The 16,837-nt window shown below is 44.4% G+C and overlaps 2 protein-coding genes across 2 annotated transcripts in view; both read right to left on the bottom strand.

The window, feature by feature from the left end:
- Nucleotides 1–16,837, bottom strand: part of LOC143974017 (cytochrome P450 2J6-like) — an 80,406-nt gene that overhangs the window by 47,399 nt on the left and 16,170 nt on the right. The window lies entirely within an intron of this gene.
- LOC143974019 (cytochrome P450 2J6-like) overlaps nt 1–16,837 on the bottom strand; it is a 46,397-nt gene that overhangs the window by 11,132 nt on the left and 18,428 nt on the right. The window contains exons 6-8 of the mRNA XM_077474989.1: nt 14,405–14,546; nt 3,277–3,461; nt 625–766 (exon numbers count right to left, since the gene is read on the bottom strand). Coding sequence (XP_077331115.1) covers nt 625–766; nt 3,277–3,461; nt 14,405–14,546 — 469 coding nt within the window. The remainder of the gene's footprint in view (nt 1–624; nt 767–3,276; nt 3,462–14,404; nt 14,547–16,837) is intronic.

Raw genomic sequence — 16,837 nt, forward strand, 5'->3', positions numbered from 1 at the left:
AAGTTGGATCCCAAGTGGCAGCAGTGTGAACCGAACCTTACAGCCCTTGGCACTTATGGTATATTGTTTATGGTGTTATTTCTTCTTATAATAAGAAACAGAGAATAAATCAGAAAATTGGGATTTTCTCTCTCATATCTAGATAAAAAATATGTAAGAAAGGAAAAATAAGATTCTTGCAAATAACAATCAGGATTTAACTTTCTGATCTGCAGTTAGAAAAAGAAACATTGGGGGTTATTTACTAAAGGCAAATCCACTTTGCACTACAAGTGTACTGCAAGCGCACTTGAAAGTGCACTTTCAAGTGCAGTTGTAGATTTGAGGGGGACATGCAAGAAAAATAAAAAAACAGCATTTTTTTCTACATGATTGGATGATAAAATCAGCAGAGCTTCCCCTAATTTCAGAGCTTCCCCTCAGATTTACAATGATCTACAGCAACTGCACTTACAGGTGCACTTTCAAGTGCATTTGTAGTGCAGAGTGGATTTCCCTTAAAAATCAACCCCATAGTTTCCATAAATCATGCATATATATAATCTATATAGAACGGCTTTCCACCTAATATTGGTAGAACACTGCTAGTACATATCCTAGTTTACAAAATATCTAGGCACCTACCAGCAGAAAATGGCAAAAATGCCTCACTTGCTGAAAATTTCCCATTTTTGTCCAGAAAGTGATGAGGGTTGAACAGATAAGGAGTTTTCCAGTGTTGAGAATCACGCAGCACAGAATCCAGGTTAGCCAACACCATTGTATTCTTGGAGGAGATAATAGGAAAAACACGGAAAAAATATTAATTGTTCCAAAATATATAACATTATAAAGGAACTGTAAAAGGCCGAGGTTACATTAGTAGAATAGTGAGATAACACTGAAGTAATGAAAGAAATATGTGGATTGATTTTGCTGGCCTTCTACTGGAAAGGATATTTATTTCACTATGCCTGCCTTCAAGCCATAGACACTGGCTTTCCCCGTGATGTCAGAGGGGGTGGGGTCACCCCATTTACGTAAACGGGTGACCCCGCCCCCCTCTGACGCACGGGGAAAGCCACAGGGAAGTCCAGTGCGTCCGAGGGGGGCGGGGTCACCGGGTGGCTCCGCCCTTATATAAGAAGTGTCAGAAGAACAGAAGCGTCACATGGTGGAAGACTCCCACTGGCGCGGATCGTGCAGACGGAGCGGAGAAGAACCCGGAGCAAGATGCGGAACAAGAAGGGCAGAGGAAGAAGAAGATGAAGAAGAAGATGGAGGAAGAAGAAGAACACCGAAGGAAGACCGGAAGAAAGAAGATGGAAAAAGAAGCAGAAAGAAGAAGAAATTAATAAAGGGCTTGTCAAAAACCGTCTCTTGTGTTTTTTAATCCTTTTGACACTTTTTTTGTGAAATGGTAGGGATACATTTGTACCCCATTACCAATTCACATGGGGGGCGGGATCTGGGGGTCCCTTTGTTAAAGGGGGCTTCCAGATTCTGATAAGCCCCCCTCGCTCGCAGACGCCTACAACCATCAGGCAAGGGTTGTGGAGATGAAGCCCTTCTCCCCATCAACATGGGGACAAGGTGCCTTGGGGGGGGGGCGCTAGCCCAAAGCACCCTCCCAATGTTGAGGGCATGTGGCCTAGTATGGTTCAGGAGGGGGGGCGCTCTCTCGTTCCCCCTCTTTTCCTGCCGCCTGCCAGGTTGCATGCTCGGATAAGGGTCTGGTATGGATTTAAGGGGGGCCCCATGCAATTTTTTCATAAAACTCTGCGCGGGGTTCCCCTTAAAATCCATACCAAACCTGAAGGGTCTGGTATTTATTTTGAGGGGGACCCCCACGCCATTTAAAAAAAAAAATTGGCGTGGGGTTCCCCTTAATATCCATACCAGACCTGAAGGGAAATTCCATGCCATTTTTGTCAATGAACTTTTATGTGTATTGTCAGACCGACAAAATTCACTATAGCCGCAAGTAGTTTTAAATTACTTTTTTTCGTTTAGAAATGTCATGTTGCTGTCAGACTGTTCTAAACATGGGAAACATGTGCCACTTTACCGGCATACTATAGACACCCCCCAGGTATGAAATTTAAAGGAATATTACACTTTTATTGTTTCACTTTAAGCTCCCGAAAAAACTGCAGTTTTAAAACTTTTTTTTGCATTGATACATGTCCCCTGGGGCAAGACCCAGGTCCCCAAAGACTTTTTATGACAATACCATGCATATAAGCCTTTAAAATTAGCACTTTTGATTTCTCCCATAGACTTTTAAAGGGTGTTCCGCAGCTTTCGAATTTGCCCACCCAAAATTGTTCACTGTTAGGCAGCCAATGTTCGAGTCAAATTCATGTTCGACTCGAACATAAAGCCCATCCCTAATCAGGAATATGAAAGGTTGGGGTAATACACGCTTTAAGGCGGCTTCTTTCAAGTTTCCTGGATCTGTTCTGTGCCACAAGCCTCATAATTAGAAAATTTTACACAGTAGGAAATAATTACAAAGAACACTTTGAGGGGTCACACAATTTCACACAAATTTTACCTAATGCCGCGTACACACGAGCGGATTGTATGGCGTACTTAGTCCGTCATACAATCCGACGGACAATCCGTCGTAGTTTCCACTGAACGGACTTGACCACACACGGATACACAAACAGTCCGTCGAAAGCTTGCGCGATGACGTGTACAGCACGTACGACGGGACTAGAAATAGGAAGTCCAAGACACAGCAAAGCACCCTTCCGCCGTGTAAATCCTTTCTGGGCATGCGCCATTCTTAGTCCGTCGAACTAGCATACTGACGACCGTATTGTCCGCTGAAACCAAAGTACGACGGACAGATTTTTGGAAAATCCGAAATTCTTAGTACTCCGGACTGCACGCTGAAAAAGTCAGCTGAAGCCCCCACACGAGCGGATTGTCCGCTGAAATGTGTTTCAACGGACTAAGTACGTCAAACAGTTCGACCGTGTGTACGCGGCATAAGTTTCAGGCGTTTTTTCTAACTACATTAAAGGAGCCCCGCATAGCTGCTGGAGTGGGAACAGGTTAAATGCTCCATCCTAAAAATTGGTAGAACATGTAACATGTTCCCAAAAGTGAACTTATTCTTTAATTTTGACACAAAATACACTTTGCTGAAATCCATCTGCTCATCTGATTAAGCAATTAAGGCCCAGGATCAGCATGAAAGGGAACCAGTACTTTCAAGATCCACAGTGGCAGCCCACATATTTTCTTATTTGAGGTAGATTTTAAAATGACTGGATAAGTTCTCACCTTGTGCAAAGAGTACCCGCTGATACTGACATCTCTTATACAGGTTCTTGCAAGTCCTACAGCTGCTACACTCCCAAAACGCTGGATCTCATGAATGACTGCATTAGTGTAATGGAGCCGCTTTCTGTCTTCATAGTAAATTATTGGCCCGTTAAGGACAGCATCTAGCTCTTCATGCACATTTTCTGTAACATGAAAAACATTTTATTATATAATTCTATTTTTAGCATGTACGTATTAAAATATAGACATACTACTATACGACACCCTTCTTTTTCAAAAGTGTCTAAATTAAGAACTGTCTCTTTCTGCACATATTTTTCTTACACAATTTTTTCAAGAAACAGAAATTTCTGTGCCAGCATTAAATTTATTAACTTTATGCCTAGAAAATTCTGTGTCCCTCCACATTTTACTTAGCAGCAGTGGCAGCCCATCCATAAGGGGCACAGGGGCCCTCTTAATCTCTATGACTCCAGCCCCTAATTTACTTGCAGGGCGCCAGACATATAGAGTTCAACAGGGGATTTTTTTTGTGAAGGCTCTAATTGGCTTCAAAAAGGGTGGGCTCTGTTGCATAGAGCACTGCTTCCTGAGCCCACCCACTTGTGACAATTGTGAATCAACATTCACTATTGTTTTCAAGCTTCTCCTCCTGGCCAATCGGGGCAGGAAGTGAGTCTTGAGACTGGATTTGCCAAGAGGAGAAGCCGGGGAAGCTGCCGAAGCCACCCGGGACCTGGCTTGGGTAAGTGCTGGGTGGGCTTGGGAGGAGGGCTGGAGAGGGGAGGTATGTGGTTTGTTTGCTGCCCCCCCAAAAAATGAAGCACCAGCCGCCACTGCTTAACAGGGTCCCTTCATATACCATTACATCACTCCTAATGTCCAGCTCTGCTCCACAGTGTCACTATGCTGCCATTACTGGCTTTTTGTAGTTTGAGCTGGACATCTTTGTGTTCCTAACTCAGCAGTACTTCTGCAAATATGACAGTCTATTCATGTAAATATCTAAGCATGACTCTGTCCTTGGAAATGTCCCTGTGACATGTGCTTGCTGTTCGGAAGGTTGACTTGGGGGCCTGGATGCTGAAGCTACAAAGAGCTGACTAAGGGATCATCTGAAGTTCTAGTCTGGTATCACAAGAGAAAGGTGTAGCATGTAGAGTTGTGGAGAACAGTTCAAGCCGAGCAAAAGCTCAGCCCAAACACTGCCTGTTCGCCCATTCGGTGAGCACCCACATTTGTGGGACGCTCACCGGGATGTTCACACACCGAGCCCCCCACAAAGCACTGCACAGTGCATTCTAGGGACCTAATTGGATGAATCAATGCACCTGATCACTGTTCAGGTGCAAGGCTAAGGCTTTGCTCAATGAGGGTACAGAGTACAGTCAGAGCCATGATTGGACAAAGTCAGGATGACTTAGTGTAGCCTGAGTAGAGTGTGAGTTTAGTGTAGTGTCAGTGCAGTGTAGTGTGAGTATAGTGTAGTGTGAAAGTATAGTGGGTCAGAATAGTGTTTTAGTATAGTGTGAGTATGGGAGACTGGAGATGGTGAGACTGGAATGGCTGGATTCACTCGTCCTAACAACATTCGGGTCCAGTGAGGCCATAACATTTTGGACGCTGCCTAGGATCTAACCACAATTCTTTTGCAGAACCATAGTAGATATCACTTCTGGGATTACCTCCACACCCCATGTCCTGTCCCTGGCAGTCAGCTTCAGGGACAACAAAGGGGCCCAGTTGTTCCCAACTGAGCTTAACTGAAGCTTGTAGACATGCCAGCTATCAAAATTGTAGTATCTTCTCACTTCTGTCTAATCGCCAAATCTTTTCCACACCTTCAACTGAGGCTTTCTGTTCTTGGATCAGGGGCTGGTATGCTTGTCTCAGCATAGGGTGTATGCCCTGGGTTGAAGTAGCAGGCTCCAAGACAAGAGAAGTAAGCAACATTCTAACGAGGTCACTGTTGGTTCCTATAATCAAGGAACTCTTGTTGGCTCCTGAGGGGCGAGGATATACCAGGGGAAAGTAGGGGAAATTCTGGGTCCCAATGCTCCATGTTTCTAATTCCTCTAACTTCTTCATGGGCAAGTGTTTGAGATATTTGTCGTAGAAGTCACGGTACAGAAGAGTCACTTGTGCCCCAGTGTTCAGAAGGTCCTTTGTATAGATTCCTTCCATTTGTATAGGTACAACAGGAGAGAGTCCCACTAGGTATACAGGGAACTTGCAAGGAGAAGTAGAATTAGCCTGTCCTGTGGCCTGTATCAGTGCCCCCTTCTTGTGAGAATACTGATTCAGCTTTGGTTTTTGTTGAGCTCCAGAAGGCTGGTGTGCACCAACTTTGAGAGGCTGGGCAGCGAAGATCAAAGGGAGCGGGATACTGGGTCATTCAGAGGCAAAAGCGAGAGCTCTCTGTGAGGGTTTGGACTTCCGCAGTGGTCTGCTTATGTCATTGATTGTAGAGCTTGCCACTGTAGGTGGGCACCCGGTTGGCTGCGTTACTGGGGCCCTCTGAAGATTGCTGCCAGTTTTGGACACTGGGTTACTGCCCTACTCCTCCACATTCTAAACCAGGGGTGGGCAACACCTGGAATGGGGGCCGCAAGCAGCACACGTAGCCTCTTTTGCCGGCACTCGACTCCCTCCCCATCAGCAGAGCAGTGCAGGGAAGTGTCGCTAATGCATTCCAATTTCAGAATTCCCCACACCACACCTGCACTGAGGGGGAGACACTGTACCCCCACACATTGTAAAAGATGGGAAACAATTTTTGGTTCTCTAACTTTGCTGTAGCCGAGAACGTCAGCTTTTGTGATGGGGAAGAGATTGGGTGCAGTTCTAGTGGGGGGCGGTCCCTGTTTCCAGGAGGAGGATGACTGTCATTGGCTACTGCTAAAGCCAATCACAGTCCTGCTAGCCCCGTCCACCATCTGGAGGAAGATGACTCACTTGGTTGCTACTACCAATCTCAGAAAGAAGGGACTTCACTGTGATTGAGAAAACCATAAACAGGTGACAGTTTGTGGAATTATTGTTGACATCACATACAAGCACATGGGTTGGATGCAAGAGGTGGATCAGCAGGATGAGTGTGCCAGGACAGGTGGATGTGTCTTATCTCTGCTTCCTTACACCAATTTGCATATCACATATATCATAGATGAGAAGAGGGTACAGTGGTGGAGCAGATGATCAGGAGGGATTCAGAGGTGGGACAGAAGAACAGGAGGGTACAGCGGTGAGGCAGATGTGCAGGGAGGTACAGTGGTGGAAGAGATGAGAAGGGGGTTCGGCAGTGGGACAGAAGAGCATGGGGGTACAGACAGTGTTGGAGCAGATGAGTAGGGGGTTACAGCGGTGGGGCAGATGAGTAGAGAGGTTCAGTATTGGGGCAGATGAAACAGTGGTTACCATGGTGGAACAGATGAGCAGGGGGTTTCAGTGTTGGGGCAGATTAGAAGGGGGTTCAGTGGTGGGATAGAAAAGCAGGGGGTTTGAGAAGTGGGGCAGATGTGAAAGGAGGTGTATTGGTGGGACAGATGAGCCAAGGGTTACAGTGGTGGGGCAGGAGAGCAGGGGGGTACATAGGTGAGACGGATGTGCAGGAGGTACATTGGTAAGGCAGATGAGAAAGCGAGTTACAGTGGTGGGGCAGATGAGAAGGTGATTCAGTAGTAAGACAGAAGAGCATAGAGATACGGCAGTGGAGCAGATGAGATTACAGCATTGGGAAAGAAAAGCAAGGGAGTACAGTTGTGGTGTAGACGCGCAGGAGATTACAGTTACAGTGGTGGGAGGGATGAGAAAGAGGTTCAGCAGTGCAATAGAAAAGCCGGGGGTACAGTGATGAGACAGATGAGCAGGGGATTACAGTGGTGGGACAGATGAGCAGGGGGGGGGTCGGTGTTTGGCCAGATCAGAAGGGGGGAACAGTGGTGGGAAAGATGAGCAGGAGGGGTTCAGAGGTGGGACAGAAGAGCAGGAGGGTACAGCGGTGGGGCAGATGTGCAGGGAGGTACAGTGGTGGAAGAGATAAGAAGGGGGTTCAGCAGTGGGACAGAAAAGCATGGGGGTACATAGGTGAGACGGATGTGCAGGAGGTACATTGGTAAGGCAGATGAGAAAGCGGGTTACAGTGGTGGGGCAGATGAGAAGGTGATTCAGTAGTAAGACAGACGAGCATAGGGATACGCCAGTGGAGCAGATGAGAAAAGGGAATTACAGCATTGGGAAAGAAGAGCAAGGGAGTACAGTGGTGGTGCAGATGTGCAGGAGGTTACAGTGGTGGGAGGGGTGAGAAAGAGGTTCAGCAGTGGAATAGAAAAGCCGGGGGTACAGTGATAGGACAGATGAGCAGGTGGTTACAGTGGTGGGACAGATAAGCGGGGGGGGGGTTGGGTGTTTGGCCAGATCAGAAGGGGTAACAGTGGCGGGGAAGATGAGCAGGAGGGGTTCATTGTTGGGGCAAATGAGAAGGGGGTTCAGCGGTGGGACAGAAGAGTAGGGGGGTGCAGTGGTGGGGCAGATGTGAAAGGAGGTGCATTGGTGGGACAGATAAGCAGGGGGTTACAGTGGTTGGGCAGAAGAGCAGGGAATATAGATGTGGGGCAGATATACAGGGGGTACAGTGGCGGGGCAGAGGAGAAAGGAGGCACATTGGTGGGACAGATGAACAGGGGTTTACAGCACTGGGGCAGAGGAGCAGGGGGTACAGAGGTGGGGCAGATGTGCAGGGGGGTGCAGAGGAGAAAGGAGGTACATCGGTGGAACACATGAGCAGGGGGTTACAGTGGTGGGGCAGATGAGCAGATAAGTTCAATGTTAGGACAGATGAGAAGATGGTTCAGCAGGGAGCCAGAAGAGCATGGAGGTGGAGCAGATGTGCAGGGAGGTACAGTGGTGGGGCAGATGAGAAAGGGGGAACATTGGTGGGGCAGATGTACAGGGGGTTACAGTGGTGGGACAGATGAGCAGGGGGTGCAGAGCTGGGCCAGATGAGAAGGGTAGTACAGTGGTAGGGCAGATGTACAGAGGGTCACAGTGGTGGGACAGATGAGCGGGGGGTACAGAGGTGGGGCAGATGTGCAGGGCAGTACATTGGGGGGGCAGATGTGCAGGGAGCTACAGTGATGGGGCAGATGTGCAGGGAGTTACAGTGGTGGAGCAGACATGCAGGGGGGTACAGCTGTGGAACGATTGAGCAGAGCTTTAGAGTGGTAAAGCAGAGTTGCAGGGGGGACAGTGATCTGAGGTGTGCAGGAGTTGCAGGAATTGGGGCTGATCTGAAGTGTGGAGTTGCAGGAATTGGGGCTGATCTGAAGTGTGGAGTTGCAGGAATTGGGGCGGATCTGAGGTGTGAGAGTGCAGGATGTTAATTTCTCACTACTACTCAAGTAGTTTACAGCATTTACTTTATAAAAAATCCTTTTCGTGATTGAGAGTGTGAAGTTTACATTTTTTTGTTATAAAATTGGCACGCTCAATTTCTTTAAACACATTTTTCGGCACACTGTGCTGAAAAGGTTGCCTACCTCTTGTCTAAACAAACTCCTTGACAGGTTTCTCGGCAGAGGCAGCAGGAGGAGTCAAAGGTAAGTTAGACCTTGTGACACTCTCGCCAGACAATGTAGTGATTTTAGCTGTCAGTAGATTTATCATATACATCATTTGCGCCATCTTAGACTTAAGGATGGCTATCTATGAACTGGGGTCCATGGCCCCCACAGATCCAATGCCAGCTTGAGGTGCCAATGCTGGCCTGACTGAAATTCGCTGTCCTCAAACATGGCTTTTTCCTCCCTCACTACCTTAATGAGCTCAGGATATTTCAATGACCTAACATCTGCTGAGGTCTTCAGCTGGATCCAGACTGGATCGGAACATAGGGCACCTTTTAGGATTTGCTGCATGCTAGCTTGATCTATGGCAGAAGGTAGCATCCCTTTCTTCAACATGATTTGGTTCAGCATCTTATTCAAACGTCTTATGTATTCAGGCAGGCATTCACCTTGGCAGTGGAGAGCATGCTCGGAATAGTAAATCAAGTCTGCCGCTTTCACCATCTGTCCGAACTCTATTTGTAGCATAGCTAGGTAGTTACAGGCTGGGCAGGCTGTCTTACTGAATTTTAGATTTCCAATGGCTTCCACAGCAGCCCCCCCCCCACGCAAACTTTCACTGATGGTCTGCTTCTTTTGGGCTTCTGGCACATCCCACTCTTCCAGAGCCTGCATGGCCTGCTCCATCTATGTTTCCTACTCTTCTTCCCCAGTAGGCACTGGCTGCTTTCCTGAGAAAATTCTTAGCTTTTGATATCCAGTCCCAGAACATGTTGAGGTGTCTGTCTGACATCTTCACAAAATTTCCCAAGGCAGCAAAAATCCCCAGCCCAGTCATGGCCAGGGGTGTGTTCGAGGTGACTTCTTGCTCTGCTGACACTGCTTGGTTGGAACTTTCTGGGCACATATCTGGTACAGTCAGCTGGATTAGATGAACCTCTGATTTGTTAGCTAGTTGACAAGTACTCCCTTGGAAACTGTCAGGGATCCCTCGTCTCCATTCCACCAAAGCTTATGTGCGAGAGGTCCCACGATTGCTGGTCTGGGACTAGTGTTTTTACTGCTTGACTGCTCCTTTGTCCAGGCCTCCCCAGGAAGATCAATTACCATGCTTGACTCCTGGCAGCCATTTTCCTCTCCACACCACTGGATTGCAGTGGTAACATCCATCTTGATGCTTTCAAGCGTACTGCCTTGGAGACTTGCTAGCAGAACAAAGGTATCCCGGATGAGCCGTCACGCCCGTAGGAGCCACTTGATAATTTTAGGTTCTATGTTCTGCCCCTCAACTCCACAAACAGTCGCAGCCCTTCTGGCACACCTGGTTAAACAAATCACTGCAGACACAATGTAAAAGGACACCAGACTGTAGCAGATCAAAAGAGTATTTTACTAAGAGGCTTAGCAGCAAACAAGACAGTAATGACTGAGACAGGTAGTTAGTTACCTCCTGCTCATCTTTCCCACAAATTCTGATATTTTAAGCACAAGAAAAAAAAATTATTCAATACAAATAAATCGCAATTGAATCAACCCACAAGCCCCGAGAGAGGGGAAAAGAATTACTTCCTGTATGTCAATCTGCTCCCTTAAAATCCTGAGACCATGGGTCCAGAACATAAGTGGCACAATGTAGCATATAACAACATGCAAAGAATACAACTCTATACTTTTAAATAAGAGTCCCCCCTTAATATATGCTAATGCTTTATACTGAGTTCTTTTAAGTTGTGAAAGAAAGAAGGGGGTGGAGCCTTGCAGTGAAGATATCTGACATCTTCCGCTAGCTCAACAGGAGCCCAAAGGAATGTCTGTGCAATGATGCCCAGCAACAAAGGATAACTTATGCAAAGTGTCTTCTGTGAAAGCTCTCATGTGGGAAGAGGAGATAAAGATGTCTGCATGCAGTGTCCCTTATAAGTGCACACGGTGGGCTTCTCAGCAATCCTGGCAACACCAAGGCCCAAAGCAACTGGATATCCTGGAACTGGCTCTTGAAAGGGTCTATTAATGCTGGATGCCCATCTGGCAACCTGATAACTCAAGGGCCTGGCTATGTCTGTGACAGCTGACTTGCACTCAGGGTGGAACTTGCTGGAGAGGGAGGCTATTGCCTAGTCCCATCTCCGATATTCCCTTCACCATAGGCCAAAAGGCAAGAGCTCCTACTCTTGCCACACTAGACTCTCCAGCTGCCTCGTGGTCTCTCTCCTCTTCCTCCCCTGAAGCCTCATTTTCTTCTCTTTTACAGCACTCCCCTTCCCTACTCAGCTTGCTGGGGCTGTAGTCTACTCCCTGTAGATCATCCTAGAACCACTTGTGGCTGGGACTACAAGATCCTCCATTGCGCCTCCTCTGATTGGTCCCCCTCAGTGGCCAATTGATCGGGAGCAAAACTTTAGTCATTTGACTGATCCTGCATTGGGAGAGCATTTTCCGATTGTTTCCTTCACCACAGGCCAAAAGGCAAGAGCTCCTACTCTTGCCACACTAGACTCTCCAGCTGCCTTGTGGTCTCTCTCCTCTTCCTCCCCTGAAGCCTCATTTTCTTCTCTTTCACAGCACTCCCCTTCCCTACTCAGCTTGCTGGGGCTGTAGTCTACTTCCTGTAGATCATCCTAGAACCACTTGTGGCTGGGACTACAAGATCCTCCATTGCGCCTCCTCTGATTGGTCCCCCTCAGTGGCCAATTGATCGGGAGCAAAACTTTAGTCATTTGACTGATCCTGCATTGGGAGAGCATTTTCCGATTGTGCTTCAGCCAGATGAGCAGGAAGGATTTGATTACAAAGCTTCCATCTGCTATTAAGCACTACAATGCAGTCTTGTGAAAGCAAGGCATGGTTATGTGGTTAGTGAGTTGCTGAGCCAATTCATACCAGAATGCAATGTGAGAAAGGTGTGTTCCGTGTGCATTTCCCACACTGTACTTGAGCACACTGCCCTTTAAATCTGCTGCAGGTATCAATGTACTGTTAATGACACCCTAAATGCAGATTGCAAACATAGGGAATTTATGGACATCAAATCACATGGTACTGCAACACGTGTAGCATGTCTTTAAAAAATAGTGCATGCACTACTTTTTCTGCATTCTGGTGTGATTTGCAGCTCAACCAAATAAATGGGCTGCAAAATCGCACAGAACGGGAGCATGCAGGAATGCAGTATGCATTCCTGTGCGATCCATGTGTAAACCAGCCTACTGATCTGAGGTGAAGTTGTCCACCTTGAGAGGCTCATTTGTTTCCATACTTGGAAGAAAGACATTTGTGTTGAAACACTTTTGGGTGGATGTAGTTTTGAGCATTTATATATATTCTGCTCAGTCTTCATCTGATATAAAGTTTCACATTTTATTTTTCTTTATTGATACTGACAGGAATAGTACCAGCTGATTTGTGAAAGGCCAACGTGGTATCAATATTCAAAAAAGGGCAGAGATATATTTCTGGAAACTATAGGCCTGTAAGTCTAACATTGATAGTAGTGTAAATTGTTGGAGGGAATGATAAGGAACTATCCAAGAATTGCTGATGAAAACAGTATCATTAGTAGTAATCAGCATGGGTTTACGAAAAGGTCATTCTTGCCAAATTAATCTGTTCATATTCTAAGAGGAAGTGAGCTGTCATCTAGATAGGGGAAATCCTGTGGCTGCGGTGTACCTGGATTTTGCAAAAGCATTTGATAGTCCCCCATTGATGCTTAATCTACAAACTGTAGTCTGTAGGCATGGACCATAGGGTTTGTTCTTGGATAGAAAACTGGTTACAGGGACGTGCCCAATGGGTGGTAATAAATAACGTTACCAGACTGGTCTGGAGTGGTGAGTGGGATACCCCAAGGCTCTGTCCTGGGACCAATTCTGTTTAATTTATTCATAAATGATATAGAGGATGGTATGAATAGCTCAATCTCAGTTTTTCTGATGACATAAAAATAAGTAGGGAAATAAGTACTTCACAGCAGGATATAGAAACTTTTACCTAAGTAAAATAATGGGTTGAGCAACTACATGGCAAATGAGGTTAAATATTGAAAAATGTAAAGTAAAGCACTTGGGGGCTAAAAATATAAAGGCAAGTTACTCACTAGCGGGAGAACCCCTGGGGAAATCCAGGGTGGAGAAAAACCTGGGGGTCCTAGTTGAAGACAGACTGAGCAATGGCATGCATTAAAAAGGAATATACACCAGAGATAAAACTATAAACCATTGCGGCATTTGGTAAACGCGGCGAAATCATGTATTCCTCTATATTGGAAGCAGCGTACCCCTCCTTCGGTTACACATTGGGTTAGAAGAATTGAAGAGATCAGGAAGATGGAGGATTTGATTCTAACCTCTTTGAACAAACAAGAAACCTTTAAACAGACATGGGACGCTTGGTGTGTCTTTCGATTCTCGTTGGAGGGTCGTCGACTGTTGGTGCCCTAGCAAGATATTTCCGTCATGGAGCACTCCCATATCTCTTCCATGTCTCTTCCTATTCTTTTTTTCCTTTCTTCCCTTTTTTTTTTTTTTTTTTTTCTTTCTTCTTCTTTCCCCTCTATCTTCCCCTTTATTATTGGTAAAAAGTGAAAACTGGGCACGCTGGGCCCCCTCCCTACGGGTTATAGGTGGATGTGGGCAGGGCAGAGGGTTGAGATGACCATGGTCGGTCGGTCTCATTTTGTTTATGGGGCTGTAAGAAGGAATATTTGTATTTAGGATACTTATGTTACGTCTCTCCTTCTGCCTTATGCCTTGATGTACTTTGTTTATTATGTACTGTGGGTCCTGTGTGCCCTTTCGGTTGGAGTTGAATAAAGTTATATTTGTAAAAAAAAAAAAACTATAAACCTGCCACTTTAGAAAACTGTGGTTTGGCCACATCTGGAGTATTTTGTCGATTTATGGTCACCAGTCTTCAAAAGGGTGAGCTGAAAATGGAGGGAGTCCAGAGAAGGGCAACAATATTTTAAATGGGACTGGAGGACCTAAATTTTGAGGGACGACTACAAGCACCAAATTTATTCTCCCTGGAAAAGAGATGCTTGAGAGGAGATATGACAGCGATATACAAATACCTCAATAGTGATCCCAGCGTAGGAAGAAAACTATGCAGACTCAGAGAGTGTAGAAACACACTGGGCCACTCAAAGAGATCAGAGGAGAAGCGGTTTAACCTTAAGCTGCGTAGGGGGTTTTTCACTGTAAGGGCGATAAGAATGTGGAACACTCTTCCACAATCGGTGGTGTCGGCAGGAAGTATTGATAGTTTTAAAAGACTCTTGGATGTGCATCTTAATGAACACAATATACAGGGATGTGGGTAATTATTATTAACATGAACACACATATGCCAATACACAGGTTGGACTGGATGGACTAGTGTCTTTTTTTCAACCTTACCAGCTATGAAACGGATATCTGGTGTTTAGTTATTTAGTGTTTTTATCGCTTTCATGTTCAAAGGAGACATGTTACTTTGTTTTAACAGCACCATCGTAATCATTTATTGCTGTATTAGAGGGTTTCTGTACTTCTATATTCCTACATATTCATTTTTTTACTTACTTTGCACATCAGGATAGGCCACCATGCATAATAAGGCCCACTGCAAAGAGGTGGTTGTGGTTTCAGTTCCAGCATTAAAAAACTCAATAACTAATGCAATCAGACTGTCCTCATTAAAAATTGATTCTTTTTCACCTGCTATCTAGGAAGACAAAAATGTCATTTAGACATGAATATAACAATGTTGATTTCTATTAAATACCACCAAAAGAAGATCTAAGGAGGGAGAGAATAAGTCTTGTGACTGAAGCTAAAATATAATACAACAGTGGTAATCAATTCGGGCCAGATGAGAAAGGAGGTACATTGGTGGGACAGGTGAGCAGGGAGTTACAGCGGTGGGGAAGAGGAGCAGGGGGTACAGAGGAGAAAGAAGGTTCGTCAGTGGAACACATGAGCAGGGGGTAGTGGGATCCCCCAGGGTCCTGTGCATAGACCAATCCTGTTTAATTTGTTCATAAATGACCTGGAGGATGGGGTAAACAGAACAATCTTTGTATTTACGGACGATACTAAGCTAAGCAGGGCAATAACTTCTCCGCAGGATGTGGAAACCTTGCAAGAAGATCTGAGCAAATTAATGGGGTGGGCAACTACATGGCAAATGAGGTTTAATGTAGAAAAATGTAAAATAATGCATTTGAGTGGTGTTGTAGAATCTCATATTAGCCAATGTATTTCATATTATTCATATTGATTTGCATATATTTTTGATAATATAATTATTATTATTATTATTATTATTGTTATTATTATTATTATATAGTAGTGGTCTCAACAATATTATTATTCGATAGTAAAGCAATAGTTATTACATTTTCATTAATGTATACTATGTTATTCTAAAATAAAGAGAATGTCTTAGTTTTTAAATGTTGAACTTTAGATGACCTCTCTGCTTCTTTTTGATATTTTTTGTAAGATAGTTTACTGGGTGAAAGTTCATGAGGATACTTCATAACTTTTAAATTCACTAATTGGAACTTTTGACAGTAGTTGAAATATAGCTGATAAGATAAGCACCGTCAAAGATAAGAAGAACAGGTGGTTAAAATAATTAGGTGGAATACAGGAAAGTTATGTACAGAATATTAAATTAAATTTGACAGGGTTAAACAAAGGTCTGCTTGAGCCCTCATTAAAACTGTTAAAATACATTGAATACGAAGTATGTATGTGTATATATATATATATAATAATAATAATATTGAATAAGTAATTGGCTTGTGTAAATAAAAAAAAAAATATATATATATATATATATATATATATATATATATATATATATATATATATATATATATATACAGATATTGTAAGTAATACAGTACCTTATGTATACATACACACAGGACTGTATAGTGAAAAACAACATAACACATCTGGTGGGGTTATTGAAAGCTCATTCTTCCAGAGTCGTAAATCTGTTATTCTTGAATATAGTTAAACCTTATCAAGATGAGGAGGGTTGGATTTAACACAGCTGGGTGCTAGACGGTCTGTACACAGGTGTCTTTAATTGGACAAAAGCAGTTATAAATCATTTTTAATAAATCTATAGGAATTCTGGGAGTAATTAAGTTTATCTGGTTTTAGAACAGGTGTCAGAATTATGGTTGTTTACAGTGACGTAGATCTTAGCAACCAATCATATCTAGGACAGATGGCTGAGATAGGCTTGTAAAAGGGTATATAAATGCAAGCTCTACAATTGTTAGTCAGACAAGTCAGATAGGAGCTCATAAGGCTGAACTCTGTGTATGCAGCCCTATTGCAAGGGTCATAGAGGTCAGAACCAATGGGCAAATATCTGTCCAAAACTTGTCTCCTCGTACGACTCAGAGAAGACTTCTTAACTTGTTCCAGAGTGTGGTCTCAGGTGAATTTCCCTCACGAACTTGGTCAAGCTGGAACCCAGAACTCTGTGAGGGGACCGGACCACTGGTCGACCAGCTGGTCCCTATCAGGTGACGGGTTCCCAAGAATTGGCAGAAAAGACCCATTCTGGTTCAAAGTGAGAACAATTCACAATTGTTTAAATTTGGTTAGGGAATAAGAATACCTATATCTAATATGCTTGCATTGTAAGAAACTGTATAAATTAGACCTTTATGTTGTAATACTTTGAACATAAACCTGTGTGTTATCAGCTGTTAATAAACATGCATTGCTTAAGTTCTGCCTGGTTCGATACTTTACAATTCTACTTCAGTGGCAAAAATATGAATGCAATTTACTCATTGGGGGGAGAACCTTTAAGGGAATCTAAGATGGAAAAGTACCTGGGGGTCCTAGAAGATGATATGCTCAGCAATGGCATGCAATAAAACTTTTTTGCGGAAGGGAGTTTAATAAGACACGTGGCCACTCATTAAAATTAGAAGAAAAGAGCTTTAACCTTAAACTGCGTAGAGGGTTCTTTACTGTAAGAGT

Source organism: Lithobates pipiens, unplaced genomic scaffold (assembly GCF_037356315.1).
Source record: "Lithobates pipiens isolate NorthernLeopardFrog02 unplaced genomic scaffold, aLitPip1_a1.2 Scaffold_13, whole genome shotgun sequence".
NCBI classification, from domain to species: domain Eukaryota; kingdom Metazoa; phylum Chordata; class Amphibia; order Anura; family Ranidae; genus Lithobates; species Lithobates pipiens.